Source organism: Arvicola amphibius, chromosome 10 (assembly GCF_903992535.2).
Source record: "Arvicola amphibius chromosome 10, mArvAmp1.2, whole genome shotgun sequence".
Taxonomy (NCBI): domain Eukaryota; kingdom Metazoa; phylum Chordata; class Mammalia; order Rodentia; family Cricetidae; genus Arvicola; species Arvicola amphibius.
Window position 1 is genome coordinate 92,396,653 of NC_052056.1, and position 15,426 is coordinate 92,412,078.

Consider the following 15,426-nt stretch of genomic DNA (forward strand, 5'->3'; position numbering starts at 1 on the left):
GAAGGCACTGGCTGGACACGAAGGAATTTACACCCAGATGGGAAGGAAGGCATTATTAAGGCCTGACTCATTACGGACTGTAATGCTATTTTGTTTGTTTTAACAAATAAAGCTTGCCTGAAGATCAGAGCTAAGCCACTACAGGCCAGGCAGTGGTGGCACACACCTTTTAATCCCAGGACTTGGGAGACAGAGAAAGAGGGAATCTCTGTTAGTTCAAGGCTACCCTGGGCTACACTAGACTGGATCTGTCTAAAAGAGAAACAGAGCTCACATACTTGGGATGGGATCCCATGCCTTTAATCCCAGCACTAGGGAGGAGACAGGAGTGATATGGCTGGGCAGAGAGAGGACAATAAGGCGGGAGGAGACAGGACAACAGTGCAGTCTGAGGAGAGGATCGCCCTGTCGGTCTGAGCATTGGGAGAGGTAAAAGAACTCTCTGGTGGCTGGCCACTCTGTTTCTCTGATCTTCAGCAATAACTCCTATATCCGACTCTGGGTTTTTATTATTAAGACCAACTAGAATTCGTGCTACAGTGGACAGCCAGGGAAACTGACATGTTTGAGAAGCCTCGACCTCTGATTTGTCAGTAGATGGTATTTCTTTACCACCCAGTCACTATCCCAGTGTAGCGGAAAAGAAAATTTCTGCGGTGAGCCCACAAGTGTTACACAGTAAATGTACAGCTGACAGATCTATTGGACTAATCCACGGGACGTGTATATGTACACATCCACTTGGAGTAACCTGTTTTTGCAGAGCTATGGGTACACATGTCCTTTGGATAAATCACTGTCGGTTCTGTAGAAATCTTGTGAAATCATGGCATTTCCCCCTTCTATAGTATCCCAGCAGTGTATAAACCTGACTTTTCCTGTAGGGTAACTGGATGCCTCCCCCCACACCATGAAGCCAAGGAATGAAAAGGATTCACTCAGTCAAGCCTTTGTTCTCCCAGCCAAAATCTAAATAAAGCTAGCCCCCCACAAACTTTCTTTGTTAACACCTCACTGATAAGAAAGGAGCCTCACACCGGAGGCAGTGTGTCTGCTCTAACAGGAGACTCAGGAAGCTGTAATCTACTGGTCTGCTCTAAACTAGTTACTAATATTCTGTGTTTACCCTTCACCTTGGTTTCAACTAACATAAGATCATAGCCCAGGAAATCAACTGTTTAGACGGGAAAAAGGCCTGAGTCACTAAAACTAACTTCAGAGAGAAAAGTTCTCACCTGGGCACCCTGCTGGAGTCAAAAACAGGGTCCCCAGAAGAGATTCCTTTTTAACTCAGCCAGCTAGACGCTAATGCAAATCAAGCCTGTAGGTCAGTATAGCTACCATGGCGATGTTCCCAGTCACGCCCCTCTCCAAGACATAAGGTGTCTCCTTGCCAGATCCACAGGTTCTTGTGATTGTGAATATGCACACTTGGTGCTCTGGTTACTGCCTGCGGGACTGCTGACGTGTCTGTGTGCCTGCATAAACGGACAGCTGTGTGAAGATGACGCCTCATGCTTCTCGCTGCTTCTTTGTTCCAAGGAATAAAAGAACACGTAGTGGTAACACACACGAGCTGATTTCTTTAGTTTTACCCTCAGATCAAATTAGCCAGGTTTTTGCCTGCCATAGTGAATCTTTCTGGACCCTGAGACGTTTAATGCGCATAAGCCCAAAATAAAACTCAATAAATTTCCTTTCCAAAAAGAAACTTGATTTGTTTCTGATACAGGGAACAGTGAGCAACACAAGATGTCCTGGGGTCGGGGAGGTAGCTGAGTGGGTATATAAGCACCAGCTGCCTTCGCAGAGAACCTGGGTGAGGTTCCCAGCACCCACATGGCAGCTCACAACCACCTGTAACTCCAGTCCAGGGGATTCAGGCCTCTTCTGGCCTCCACGGACACCAGACTTTCCAGCAGTAAACAGACACACATGAAGACTGACACCCATACCTAAGATTCCTTTCTTTCTTTAAGGCACGGCAATGTTAACAAATCAAACACATGTGTCCAAATGTGCAAGACTAAAATATGGTGGCTCACACTTTTAGTTTAAGACCAGCCTGGGATACAGAGCAAATTCCGGCCAGCAAAGGCTGCATGCTGTCTCAAAATGACAATAAAAAACAAAACAAAAACATCAACCGAAACAGGGGATCTGAGGATGTGGGAGTGCTGGCCTAGCCCGCACATGGTGCAGGAGTTCCTTCTGTCTGTGTGTTGCTTTTCTTGGTTAATGAATAAAGAAACTGCCTTGGCCTGTTGACAGGGCAGAACTTAAATAGACAGGGAAGACGGAACTGGATGCTGGGAGGAAGAAGAATGGAGTCAGAGAGACACCATGGAGCCACCGCCGCCGCCAGAGATAGACTTGCTGGAACTTTGCTGGTAGGCCACGACCACATGGTGGTGCACAGATTAATGGAGATGGGTTAAATTAAGATGTAAGAGTTAGCCAATAAGAAGCTAGAGCTAATGGGCCAAGCAGTGATTTAATTAATAGTTTCTGTGTGGTTATTTCGGGGCTAAGCTAGCCGGGCGGCTGGAAAGAACAAGCAGGCCCTCCTCTTACATGCACAAAGCTCTGGGTTCCACTCCCAGCACCACGAATCCCACATGGTTGATTGTGCCTCTGATCTCAGCACTCAGAGGCAAATGTGGTAGACCTCTGTGAGTTTGTGGTCAGCCTGGTCTATATATCACCTGCACAGTGAGACTCTGTCTCAACACAACAAAAATTATTGTAAATCAACAGCACAGAACAAGATGACATAAAACACAATCATGGTGACTCGTTAGGAGGCTGGAGGACAGATGAGTGCCCGGACCTAAGGTCCTTCTCATTTCATAGCAGCACAATGACAAGGGGTCCAAAAGAGAAATGAACCAGTCAAACAGGCACACTGCGTAAATGAGACTGTGTGAAGCAATCATTCAGGGCTAAGGTATGGCTCACAATAAAGGACCTGCCTGATATTTGCCAAAATGAGACAAAGCATTTGTTTAGGATGTGGAAGACCAAATCCATCCCAGTCCAAAAAGAAAACTGAAGGCTTATTCTATCGTCATCTACACAGAGTTTTATTTGGAGGTGGGGGTTGGTTTTTTGAGTCAGGGTTCTCTGTGTATGTAGGCCTTGCAGTCCTAGAACTCACTCTGTAGACCAGGCTGGCCTCGAACTCAAGACATCCGCCTGCTTCTGCCTCCTGAGTGCTGGATTTAAAGGTGTGTGCACCACCACTGCCCAGCTGTCTGTTATACAGTTTCTTACACTTAAATTTTACTAAAAGCATTAGAAAAAAACACAAGGTTAAGTTCAAATCATCTCACTTCATTCCTAAAATAACACAATAAAACAAACAAAAACTGTTAGGGGCTGGAGAGAGGGCTCAGCAGTTCAGAGTGCTTGCTGCTCTTCTGGAGGACCCACGTTCGTATTAGATGGCTCACAACTGTCTTTAACTCCAGCTCTAGGAGATCTGACGCCCTCTGCGGGCTCTGCAGGTACCCTTCCTACCCCCAGTCACACAAATTCACATGTATAATTTCTTAAAAGTTACTCTGTAATGTTTGGTGTGGGGAAAAATATACTTACCAAATTTCTTGCAGAAAAGCTGGTCTACCATTTTCCTCAGTTTGGTGATCCGTGCATACCACTCTTCCTTCACTGGGAGGGAAAAGAGCAAGGTCTCTCAGTTTAACAGCTTGACTTACTGTTGTTCAATGTCGTGAGAACACCCTAAAGTTATTTCTCTTCCTGTCTTTGACAGAAGTTATCTCTAAAACTTTGGGAAATACTTATTAATCGTCATGGGGCAACTTCCACTCCATCCAGAGGAACACAAGACAAAATCAAAATCACATGACAGTATCTATGGCTCCATGTTCTAAAAAGATAATCTATGTCCTGAATTAGACAGGATTGATGACCCATTAACCAACTGACAAATATAGACTTTACAATACACTTTTTAGCAAATTTATTTCTGAGACAATATTTCAGTAGCCCCAGCTGGCCTGGAACTCATCAAGTAGGTCAGCCTGTTCTACTGGGATTAAAAGCATGACCCACCATGTCATGAAGAATACATCTGTGCAGGTCTGCCCAGAAATGCAGTATGTCTGTGTGTCATAGCTTTTGTTGACCTGACATAAAACTAGACATACCCAGAAAGAGGGAAGAGAGAATCTTTTGTTCGGGTTTCTCTGTGTAGTCCTTGCTATCCTGGACTCCTCTGTAGACCAGGCTGGCATCAAATTCACAGAGATCCTCCTGCCTCTTCCTCCCGTGCTGGGATTAAAGATTTCCCCAGGTAAAAGAGGGAATCTTTTTGTTTTTTCTTTTTATTTTTCGGGACAAGGTTTCTCTGTGTAACAATCTGGCTATTTTGGAATTCACTCTGCAGACCAGGCTGGCCTTGAACTCACAGAGAGATATGCCAGCCCCTGCCTGCTGAGTGCTGGGATTAAAGGCATGCACCACCACCACTGGCCGATGAGGTAATCTTAATTGAAGAATATTTCCACCAGACTGGCCTATGGGGCTCTTTGGGGCATTCTCTTGACTGCTGATTGATGTTGGAGTCCAGCCCACTATAGGTGGTGCTATATCCCTGGAAGAGTGGGCCTAGGCTGTGTAAGGGGTAGCTGAGCAAGCCAAGAGAAGCAATCCAGTAAGAGCATTCCTCCATGGGCTCTGCTCCAGTTCCTTCCTCTAGCTGCCTGCTTTGAGCTCCTACCTTTGCTTCCCTCGTGATGGGCTATAAGCCAAATAACCCTCTCCTCACCAAGTTGCTGTTGGTCAGTGTTTCTCACAGCAACATAGATGTTTTAGAACTCTAGCATTAGGGCCCAATCTACCCAACTATCTGTGGTTATAAGTGAACAGAACAAGTGTTGCTCTTCTATGGGGCACTAGGGTTCTGGAGTGCATGCTCTGTAACAACTCACAGGTGCAAGCCAAAGGCCTATTTCTTTACCGCAACCTCCAGAGGAGGCCACCCCGCCCTGAGTGCTCACAGTCCCACGCACACTGCTGGGACTAACTGGAGGCTTGATACTTACCTCCGGACGCTGGCTTATCCAGCTGTAAGTCTTCCCGTGTAGAGTTCAGAAGCTCGTGTCTAAAAGGAAAGAGCCAATGGTGAGAACTCTCTAGGCCAGATCCAGCAAGGAGGCAAACAGAGCAGACGCACAGCACCCAGCCATCAGGACTGACTGCACTCGCACAGCTGGATCTAACTTCATAGGGCTCTACAGTGCGCTAAGTGCGCACTGTCTCAGGAGATGCTTCATGGGGCCTCTGCGCTCACAGTAAAAGAGGTACCCTGCTATGGATAGTTTAAAATGTTTACAGTTAAGATCTGTATGTGCAGGGTGAAAGACATGCTGTATTTTTCTGAACAATCAAACAAGCCATAAAACCCCTAAACCCTAATTCGCACAGCCCTCCTGTGTGAGTCACTGCGGTGGTGGGGAGCAGGGGCCTGGGGACAACCTGAGGCGTCCAGAAGCGAGGGGAGCTAGGTCGGGGTCAGTGGACACAGCTGCGCGATGGTGGGCTGCAGGCAGAGCCTGCTGATGCTCCAGTGGACCGGCAAAGTGGGGAAACTTCCTGCAGGCGCAGGCCAGGCCATGGACCCCTGTGAACTGTGACCTCTCTCTCATCCTGCCCAGTTCTGTAGGAAGTGACCCTGACCTGTGAACTGTGACACACACACACACACACCCCGCCCTGTACTGTAGGAAGTGATTCTGAGCCTGTGAATGTGACATCCCTCACACACACCGCCCAGTACTGTAGAAAGCAAAGACTCTGTTCAATCTTAAAACAATTGTCATAAACTTTTACTATTTAATTTTTCTCAAGTTTTTTGAAACAAGGTCTATCTATGTAGTTAGTCCTTGCTGTCCTGGAACTCACTATGAAGACCAGAAAGGCTTCAAACTCATAGAGCTCCTCCTGCCTCTGCCTCCTGAACGGTGAAACTAAAGGCCTATGCTACAAAAACATGACTTCCTTTCTATGTCCTGGCACTTTCGAACCTTCTTACCAGACCGGCAGTCTGCTGGCTCTCTCTCTCATTTTAAATGCATGTCTGCTACTGTACTGTACTGCTAGTCTACATTCCAGCTTCGCCTTCAAAGCGTGCTAACTGTTTCAAGGATATAGGAGGTTTCCTCCATCTTCCTTTGCTTCTGCCACTTTAAAAACGCCCTCCTAGCCAGGCGGTGGTGGCGCACGCCTTTAATCCCAGCACTTGGGAGGCAGAGGCAGGCGGATCTCTGTGAGTTCGAGACCAGCCTGGTCTACAAGAGCTAGCTCCAGGACAGGCTCTAAAGCTACAGAGAAACCCTGTCTCGAAAAACAACAACAAAAACAAAAAACAAAAAACAACAACAACAACAACAAAAAAAAACAAAAAAACAAAACAACAACAAAAAAACGCCCTCCTAGATCTTTAAACTTTACACTCCGTAATCTTAGCCAAGACATACGGAAGTGGGGCCAGCAAGATGACGTAAGCTCGCACTGCCAAGCGTGATATCCTAAGGGCGATCATGAAAATGAACCCCTAATGTTTTCTGACCTCACGTGCACGCACAAGCAGGCACAGATATAAAAAAGTAAATGTAGAAACATAAAGGGCAAAACGATACCCAGCATTGTGCGGGCGGCTGACATTTTAGGAGCGGTGCGCTAGCAGCACCTCCAACGGTCGTGCTTGCTCAGCAGACAGCGAAGGAAGCCATCCTCACACTTTTCTCGTTCCTGTGAAGGATGTCCAACATTCTGCCTCCTTTTCCTGTTTAGTCTTCCTTCCAGCTTTGCTCATTTTAATTTTCACTCTTATGTTCACATGTATGCATTCGCTTTTCCAGACGTAAAGACAACACACAGACGCTATGACTACTCTTCCTCACTGAAAACAATGAGAAAAGGTGATCTGACTGCCTGACTGCAGGCCTACCGAGTGGGCAGGAGCTCATGACTCAGAGCCAAGCCCAGTCTGACCTGAACACGCTTGTACGCACATATTACAAGACAGGCTGCTGGGCAGACAGCTCAGTAAAGCACTTTCTCCACAAGCTAGAGGACCAGAGCTCAGATCCTCAGCACTCAACAAATGTCCTGAGAGAGCAGAGACATAATCCCTGGAGTGAAACAGACTAGACAGATGAGCTGAATCGGGAACTCTGGGTTTGACTGAGAGAGACCTGTCTCAAAGGAATAAGGTGGAAGAGCGATCCACCATGTTAACCTCAAGGCCCACAGACACACAAGCACACACACATGCAAATACGTGCCACACATATCACACATACAAACACAAGAAAAGGGAAGAGTGGAACATAGAGAGATACACAATCAATCGAGCTTTTAAATATAGCCTGTGGGGGCTGGAGAGATGGCTCAGAGGTTAAGAGCATTGCCTGCTCTTCCAAAGGTCCTGAGTTCAATTCCCAGTAACCACATGGTGGCTCACAACCATCTGTAATGAGGTTTGGTGCCCTCTTCTGGCCTGCAGGCATACACACAGACAGAATATTGTATACATAATAAATAAATAAATAAATATTTTAAAAAAAAAAAAAAAAAAAAAAAAAAAATAAATATAGCCTGTGATTAATGAGTATTTGCCAGCATTAAAAAAAAAAAAAAATGCAGGCCGGAGAGATGGCTCAGCAGTTAAGAGCATTGCCTGCTCTTCCAAAGGTCCTGAGTTTAATTCCTGGCAACCACATGGTGGCTCACAACCATCTGTAATGAGGTCTGGTGCCCTCTTCTGGCCCGCAGGCATACACACAGAAAGAATATTGCATACATAATAAATAAATAGAATAAATAAATATTAAGAATATGCATCAACTGAAACGGATAGGAGCCCCATACAAACACATGTGTCTTACTTTTTAATCACAAAGCGAATCCTCTCCTTGGCCAGCAATATCCTCTCAAGGCGAGGAATGCCATATGTCGATGGCCTTCTAAAAGGAATCCCTTCGGGAAGCCCTTCTACATAAAGATCTTCAACATGGGACTGGAAAAGAGGGTATGGGATCGTCACCGGACCTTTGGCTTTTATAGCTTGAGCTTTAGGATGAAAAGAGAAAGGGACCATCATTATAAGACAAGCCTCTGAGCAGACCCCAGACAGAACGACACCCGAACATGCAATGATGCTTTGTCTTCATAATTTGTTTAAGCCAAAACCACAGTAGTTAGTGTGTATGTTATAAATGGAACTGCTGAGATTTTAGAACATAAACATTCATTATTTACAACTAAACCTCTAAAAGATTTTCTCTTAAGAAACAGGAAAATGGAAGACATTTTTGATCTGCATAATTTATGATAACAGCCATTTATTTACCCGGGGTAAAATGATGCAACAGTTATAGAGGTGTCCACAGCCTGTGGCTGGGCACCAAATACACTGTCGGCTGGGGTGCTGTGTCCATGTGCACCCAATTAAACACTGGCATTTGCATTAAAGTTTCAGGTATACCATCCATGTCAGAGGTTGAGCTGGACACAAAGCATGAACTCACTAATCCCCTAGCCCAAATTCCAAGTCTACAGAACACAGTGAGAATTCCTCCTTCTCAGCCAATTACCAGCCAAGTTGCTTTCAATTCACACAACATAAAGATTGTTGTGCTAATTTCATAGCAGTTAGCACACATTTATTTTCTTATCTAGAAAAGAATCTTAGTGGGCATTGTTGTGATTCCACAACTCAGGAGCAAAGGGATCTCGGTGACTTCTACGCCTGCCTGCTCTACATGGTCAGAACTTGTCTCAACCAAACAAAACAATCCAAAAGATTATTCTCAACAGAGGCCTTAATTTACATGGCTGGGGAGCACGTACTAAGCTGCTCTAGCTCAGAACGGTGCAGTGAAAACATGGGAACACAAAGAGCAAGCATGAACCATCCGCCAGCCGGCATCCTGCAAGGACCAGGCTGTCTTACCTGAAGTTCTCATGCCTACTCTGAAGAGGAGGGCAGGAGCATGAAGACATGGCATCCTGGCCTAGCCGTGACCTGTCTGCTGTACCTTACCTTACTGCTTCTACATGGACTATGTCCATGTTTCCTGCTTTGAAATGGGTGAATTAAAAGCACAAACTAAACTGGACGGTGGTGATGCACTCCTTTAACCTCAGTGCTTGGGAGGCAGAGGCAGGTGGATCTCTGTGAGTTTGACACCAGCCTGGTTCCAAAACTGTTCCAAAAAACAGTTCCAGGACAGGTTCCAAAAACTGTCTCAAAAAACAAAAACAAAAACAAAAACACAAAAAACCACCCACAAACTAAGGCCTAAACACAAGGTGGGAGGAACATGAAGGAAGCCATAAGGAAAATATACCATGTTTAACAAATCAATGACTTTGTAGCTCTAGGGCTTCATTGCAGTCCTCAGTCACAGTTAAGAAAGACATGCTGGGGGCTGAAGACATGGCCCAGTGCTAGGAGCATTCCCTGCTCTGGCAGAGGCTCAGTTCCCAGTGTGCACAGCTCACAATCATCTCCGCACAAGGCACATGCACCCAAAACACCGAAAAAGCAAGTATAAAAATAAATAAATAAATAAATAAATCTTTAAAAAAATAAGCTTCTGGGCAGTGGAGGTGAATGCTTTTAATCCCAGCACTCAGGAAGCAGAGGCAAGCGGATCTTTGCATTCAAGGCCAGCCTGGTCTACAGAACATGTTCTAGGAGAGCCAGAGCTACACAGAGAAGCCCTGTCTTAGGGGGGGAAAAAAACTTTTCAAGAGCCAAGATCAACAAATGTAAATCTGTGAGTATGTATCTGAGCCAGGCATGGGGGCACATGCCTTTAATCCCACCACTCTGGAGGTAGAGGTAGGTGGATATCTGTGAATTGGCTGCCAAGCTGGTCTTCATAGCAAATTCTGACAATCAGGGCTGCATAGTAAGACTGCCTCAAAAAAAAAAAAAAAAGGTTGTGTGTGTTTTGCCTCCACTTAATGGTAATCTGGAAACTTAGGTTGCTAATATGTCCTCAGAAGAAGCAGATGTGTGAGGAAGGCACAGATGCTGGCCGACCTGCCTGGCTGACCCGAGCAATGGGTTGAGCAGGCGACTCTGCAGACATACCGTATTTTCTCTCAAACAGCTCCTCAACCTGCTTCCGCAGGTCAGTGATGCGCGCGTTCCATTTCTCTGAAAATGAGAGGAAGCTACTTTCAGTACTGGGGGCAGCTTGGTACTGGTTGCTCGTGGCAGTAGACAACCAGACAACCTGCCTGACAGCCGGTGTCAGTCTGGCTTTCCCTGACTTCCAAGGGTCTTTCCTTTTCCTGTGCTTCCTAGAAGCAGTTGGAGGTCGAGGGACATTTGAAACTTATTTTTAGGACAGTCTACAGACTGCCTTTGTAGCTTTTAAACCTCTTAAAGTTAGGGGATCAGAAAAGACCAGCCCAATCAAGCACTGCAAAACAGCAGCAAAGGGAGAGGCCTACACGGGCCCTCTGGGCACCTCCTGAAGCGTGTCAGCTGTGGAGAAGCACGGCTTTATAGGGAGGCAGCTGCCACTTCCATATGATGCTGAAAACACTCAACAGACTCAGATACACGCAAAATCCAATTAGAGCCAGCAGCTGCAACAAGAACAAAGTGGGAGATTCGATGCCTTCATCAAGGCTGGGTGGGGTTCAGCACTGGCAGAACACTGGCCCAGGGGTCTACCCCAACAGGAACAAAACAAAGACATTTTCAAGAGTTAAGTGGTCTTCAAAGTATGGACCACAAAACTAATTAATTCCCCCCCTAATATTTGACTCAGTCCCTTAGAAATCTACTGGCAACTGGAGGGGCAATGAGAAGCAGGTGGGAAACACTGAGCACTAGGAGGGACTAAGTTCTAAAACGAAGGGCTTAGAGGTTTGAAGGATAATGGGGCACCCAGTGGCCGCTTGCTTATAGGCTTCACATAGCTCCACCACCTCCTACATCACAGCTGCCACTGCCCCCCTCTTACCCTCTTCCCTGCAGACACTTACCGAAGTTGAACTCCCTCACTTTGCGCTTGCCAGCATTGGCGGGCTCTGGGACCGGTGGAGGCGGGGGCGGCTCACTGCTCTTTGGCCTCTTGGTGGGCGGGGAGTAATCGTCATCTTGAGAAAGAAAACCCTCGTTACTGTGGGAGTGAGCTGAAGTGACAGTGTAGTGGAGAGGACAGCTCTGGGCTCTCGGGAGCACTGTCCAATGACCACAGCTGTCCCCGCCTGCAGCCAGCTGCTCATCCCTCCAACCACTACTCCCTTCTCTAAAAGCCTCCATGACCACAGCTGTGATCGATTTAAGTGTTCTGAAAAAAACAGATTTTAATGGAGGCAGCTATTTTTACAACTAAGAATACAAGTGTGTTATTAGAAAAAAGAAGATGAACCCTGAACGGAAGCTCACAAACGATTCCATTGGCCTGAAACAAGGTGTGTGTGTGGTGCGCGTGGGAGAGAGGGTGGTGGTGGTGACTATGTCTTTCAGGGCAGTCCATGGCACTGAGTTCACCCACTAAAGCACACACCAGCCTTCTGTTGTTGCTGTTACTTGAGACAGGATCCTCCTGCCTCAGCCTCCTAAAGCACCACCATCCTGGCTCTGTAAATAGTCTCAATAGCACAGTTTCCAGAAGGAAATGAACAGAGACGGTGACTCCCTCTGCACCTATGTATAAACAGCCAGCAGAATGGGAGTATGGTGTATACACAGGTCAGCACACTTGTGAAGCTCATGCTTATTTAAATGGCACGGAGGGGACCCCCAAGTAAAATCCATCTCTCAGTGCACCTGACACCTGGCGCAAGGAAAAACAGCACTATCTTCTTCTGGCCCACGGTCAGAAACTATGCTGTCAGCTCCAACACCGTCAGCTAATGTAGCTCACAGAATCTGTATTTAAAGACAGTGCAGGCTGTCAAGCTTGGTGACGCACACCTTTAATCCCAGCACTCAGGAGGCAGAGGCAGGTGGATCTCTGTGAATTCAAGGCCAGCCTGTTCTACACAGTGAGACCCTGTCTCAGAAAGGAAAAAAGGAAAGTATAAATAGGAAGATCAGAAATTCAAGGTCATCCTCAGCTAAGCATCAAGTTCAAGGCTAGCCTGGAATACAAGTAACCATATCTCAAAAATGAATCAATCAATCAATCAATCAATCAATCGATCAATAAGTAAGTATAGAATAGAAATAAATACCACTTAGGAAAACAGCTATCACAAACAACCATTCAAATAACAAAATATTAAGATAATTTAAGATATAATTGTTATTCCCAAACAGACTTAAAAGAAAAAAATGTCAGCCTTTAATCCCAGGACTTGGGAGGTAGAGGTAGGTAGAGCTCTGTGAATTCACGCTCAGCCTGGTCTACAGGTGAGTTCTAGGACAGCCAAGGCTACACAGTGAGACCCTGTCTTGAAAAATAAAAACAACAAAACAAAAAGTCAATCAGGTTGAAGACAGGTGTGGTAGCACAAGCCTGGAATCTCAGCATCTGAGAGACAGAAGTTGTCAAGGTTGAGACCAGTCTTCCAAAAACAGGGTTGAAAATCAGGTGTCATGGCACATACTTGTAATCCCAGCACAGAACAGATCAGAAGTTCAATGTAGGTTATATAGTGAGTTCCAGGAAGCCAGGGTTACATAGAGAGTAACCTAAAAAAAAAGAAAGAAAGAAAAAGAAAAAGAAAAAAAACAAAACCACCTCACTTAAGCCAGTCAAACCCATTTCAGAACTCAAGATATACTGATACATGTGTTATGAAGATAATCCTAGTTGAATATGAAGAAGGTTGAGGAGAGTGTTTAATTAACTCTAACAAAAACCGCAAACTCTTTAAAAGACAATCACATTTGACTCCCCTGTAGTAACTGCATACACAGCCTGGTCAGAGACTGCTAGAGGGTGTGGTTGGTTCCTCTTTTCCTCTGGATCCGACCCGCGCCTCGGGATCTCACAGTGCTTCCCATCTAGTTAAAGCACTATAAACGCTGTCCTCGTCAAGTGCCTACAGACTCAACAGCAGCCCCGAGGGCTTCCACCCACCCTGCCAAGCCAGCACCTCCTTCTGATACCAATGCAGGGCACCCTGCAGCCTCGAGGTGAAGGAGTGGGCTGTTGTACTGGACAGCAGCACCCCCAGCATGGAAGGCTCTTATGCTTGTGGGATGACTACATGAGACATATCCTATTGCAAGCTTCGATTATAGGCAGCAGCCAATCCCCTCAGTATTAATTTTACACACAAAAAGGCCATCTCTGGAACAGGACATCTGTCTACTGTCAACCCTAAGCTTACCAATGACACCACAGCTCTAAATGACACTGTCCAAACTCACACAGCTCTCATATGTTAGGGACAACTGGCTGCTCATGCTGAGAGATACAGACACCATGGGAAGGAAAATGGCTGCTCTACAGAAGCAGAGTAACAGCTGCCAGAGTGTGTTGCTCACTCAGCCCTGCAGTGATGCTTGTGGCGGCGCACAGAGAGCGGCCAGATGAACCAAAGGCACGCAGAAATATTTGTATGGCCTTAAAAAAACAGCAACAGAAAAAAAATTCAAGATACTACATCCATGAAAACACAACATGAATCAGACAACAAACTTACTTTAAAGCAACTTCAAGCAAAGGGAAATCAAGTCAGGGTCAGAAGCTGGGCTGCAGCACACCAGTGTGGGAAGAGGACTCAGGTCTGGGAGCAGCACCCTAAGGACAGCTATGTGGTAAGGACAGCTTTCCAAAAAAGGCTCTTTATTAGCTGACGAGAAAACTCACAAAAGCAAGCTACAGCATACGAAGCCCCGCCCTCCCCACGCACCTCCCCACGCAATCTTCCTCCCTCAGTGTCCTAAGCGCGCACACGCCCTACATCATCTCTACCTATGCCAAAGGAAACAGCATCGTTGAGACCGAGGCCTATACAGTCAGACTGCTCCAAAGCTTCCGAAACACAGCTCACTTCTGTCCGCTGGGACCTGCTAGCGGCTGCCTCTTGCCACACAGGAATCACCACAAACAAGAGCCCAGAAACAAGAGCGCAGACACTGGGAATGTCAAACTCAAACACTATAAAATACGACCACGTTTCTGTAGTTGTTTTTTGTTTTTCCAGATTCGGGTTCTCTGTGTGGCCCTGGCTGTACTGGAACTCGCTCTGTAGACTGGGCTGGCCTCGAACTCAGACCCACCTACTGGGATTAAGGATGTGCGCTACCACTGCCCAACAAGCATTTCTTTTCCTTATTCTTTTTTCTTCTATAAACGCCTTGGAAAACATAGAACGATATAACAGGAGATAACAGCCGCCCGCAGGCAACAGGGGTTTTTATTTTTCTTAACCCTTTCTTCAGAGTAGAAATACATCCCTCAAGGAAACCACATTTCTTCTCCAGTCACGCTTTTCCTTTACTTTTTAAAAAAGACTTATTATTATTATTATTATTATTATTATTATTATTATTATTTTATGTGTATGAGTGTTGGCCTACATAAATGTATGTGCACCATATGCATGCCTGGTGCCCTTAGAGTCCAGAAGAGGACACTGGAGCCTGGACCTGAAGTTTGGGAAGATTGTCAGCAACATGCACGTTGTCTGCAGGAGCAGGAAGGACTCTTCACCGCTGAGACCTCTCTGGAGCCCCATGCTTCTTTGAAAGTGGTTTCATTAACGATAGGCAGAGATTTTTCACATCATTAAACATAATACTGTGTATTATGTTTTACCCATCATTTCTGTTTGTTTGCTTGTATGATTTTGGTGCTATAAGACCGAATTCATTTCGTAAATAATCAATACAACCACTATACCAACTTCATGCCAGGTGTGGTGGAACACACTTTTAATCCCAGCACTCAGGAGGCAGAGGCCACTGGATCTATGTGAGTTTGAAGCCAGCCTGGTCTTCTGGTCTACATATGAATTTTTAGGTCATCCAGGGCTACATAGAGACTTTGTCTCAAAAGAAGCAAACAAAAAACCCAAAACCCAGCTTGGTACCCCCATCTAGTCCAAAAGCATCAACTTTTCTTAGTTCTATAAAAAGAACAAAGTTGATTGTCTCATTTACATGCTCATAATTTTCTAGGAATTAATTAGGGATTTTTTTTTTAATTAAAAATTTATAGTTTGGGGCTGGAATGATGGCTCAGCAGTTAAGAGCACTGGCTGCTCTTTCAGAAGACCCAGGTTCAATTCCCAGCACCCACATGGCAGCTCATGACTGTCTGTAACTGCAGCTCAAAGTGATCTGACTCCTTCAGACATAAATGCAGGCAAAACACCAACACACAATAATAAAAATAATTTTTTAAAATGTATAATTTACTTATTTCTTCATTTATTGTTCTGTTTGGGGAGCGGTGCAGGATGTGGAGAGCAGGA

At 45.7% G+C, this 15,426-nt stretch overlaps 1 protein-coding gene across 1 annotated transcript in view; it reads right to left on the bottom strand.

Moving 5' to 3' along the window:
• Window positions 1-15,426, bottom strand: part of Gtf2i (general transcription factor IIi) — an 84,519-nt gene that overhangs the window by 20,961 nt on the left and 48,132 nt on the right. The window contains 5 exon segments of the mRNA XM_038344459.1: window positions 3,598-3,669; window positions 5,067-5,125; window positions 7,914-8,097; window positions 10,130-10,195; window positions 11,035-11,148. Of these exon segments, the coding sequence (XP_038200387.1) occupies window positions 3,598-3,669; window positions 5,067-5,125; window positions 7,914-8,097; window positions 10,130-10,195; window positions 11,035-11,148 (495 nt within the window).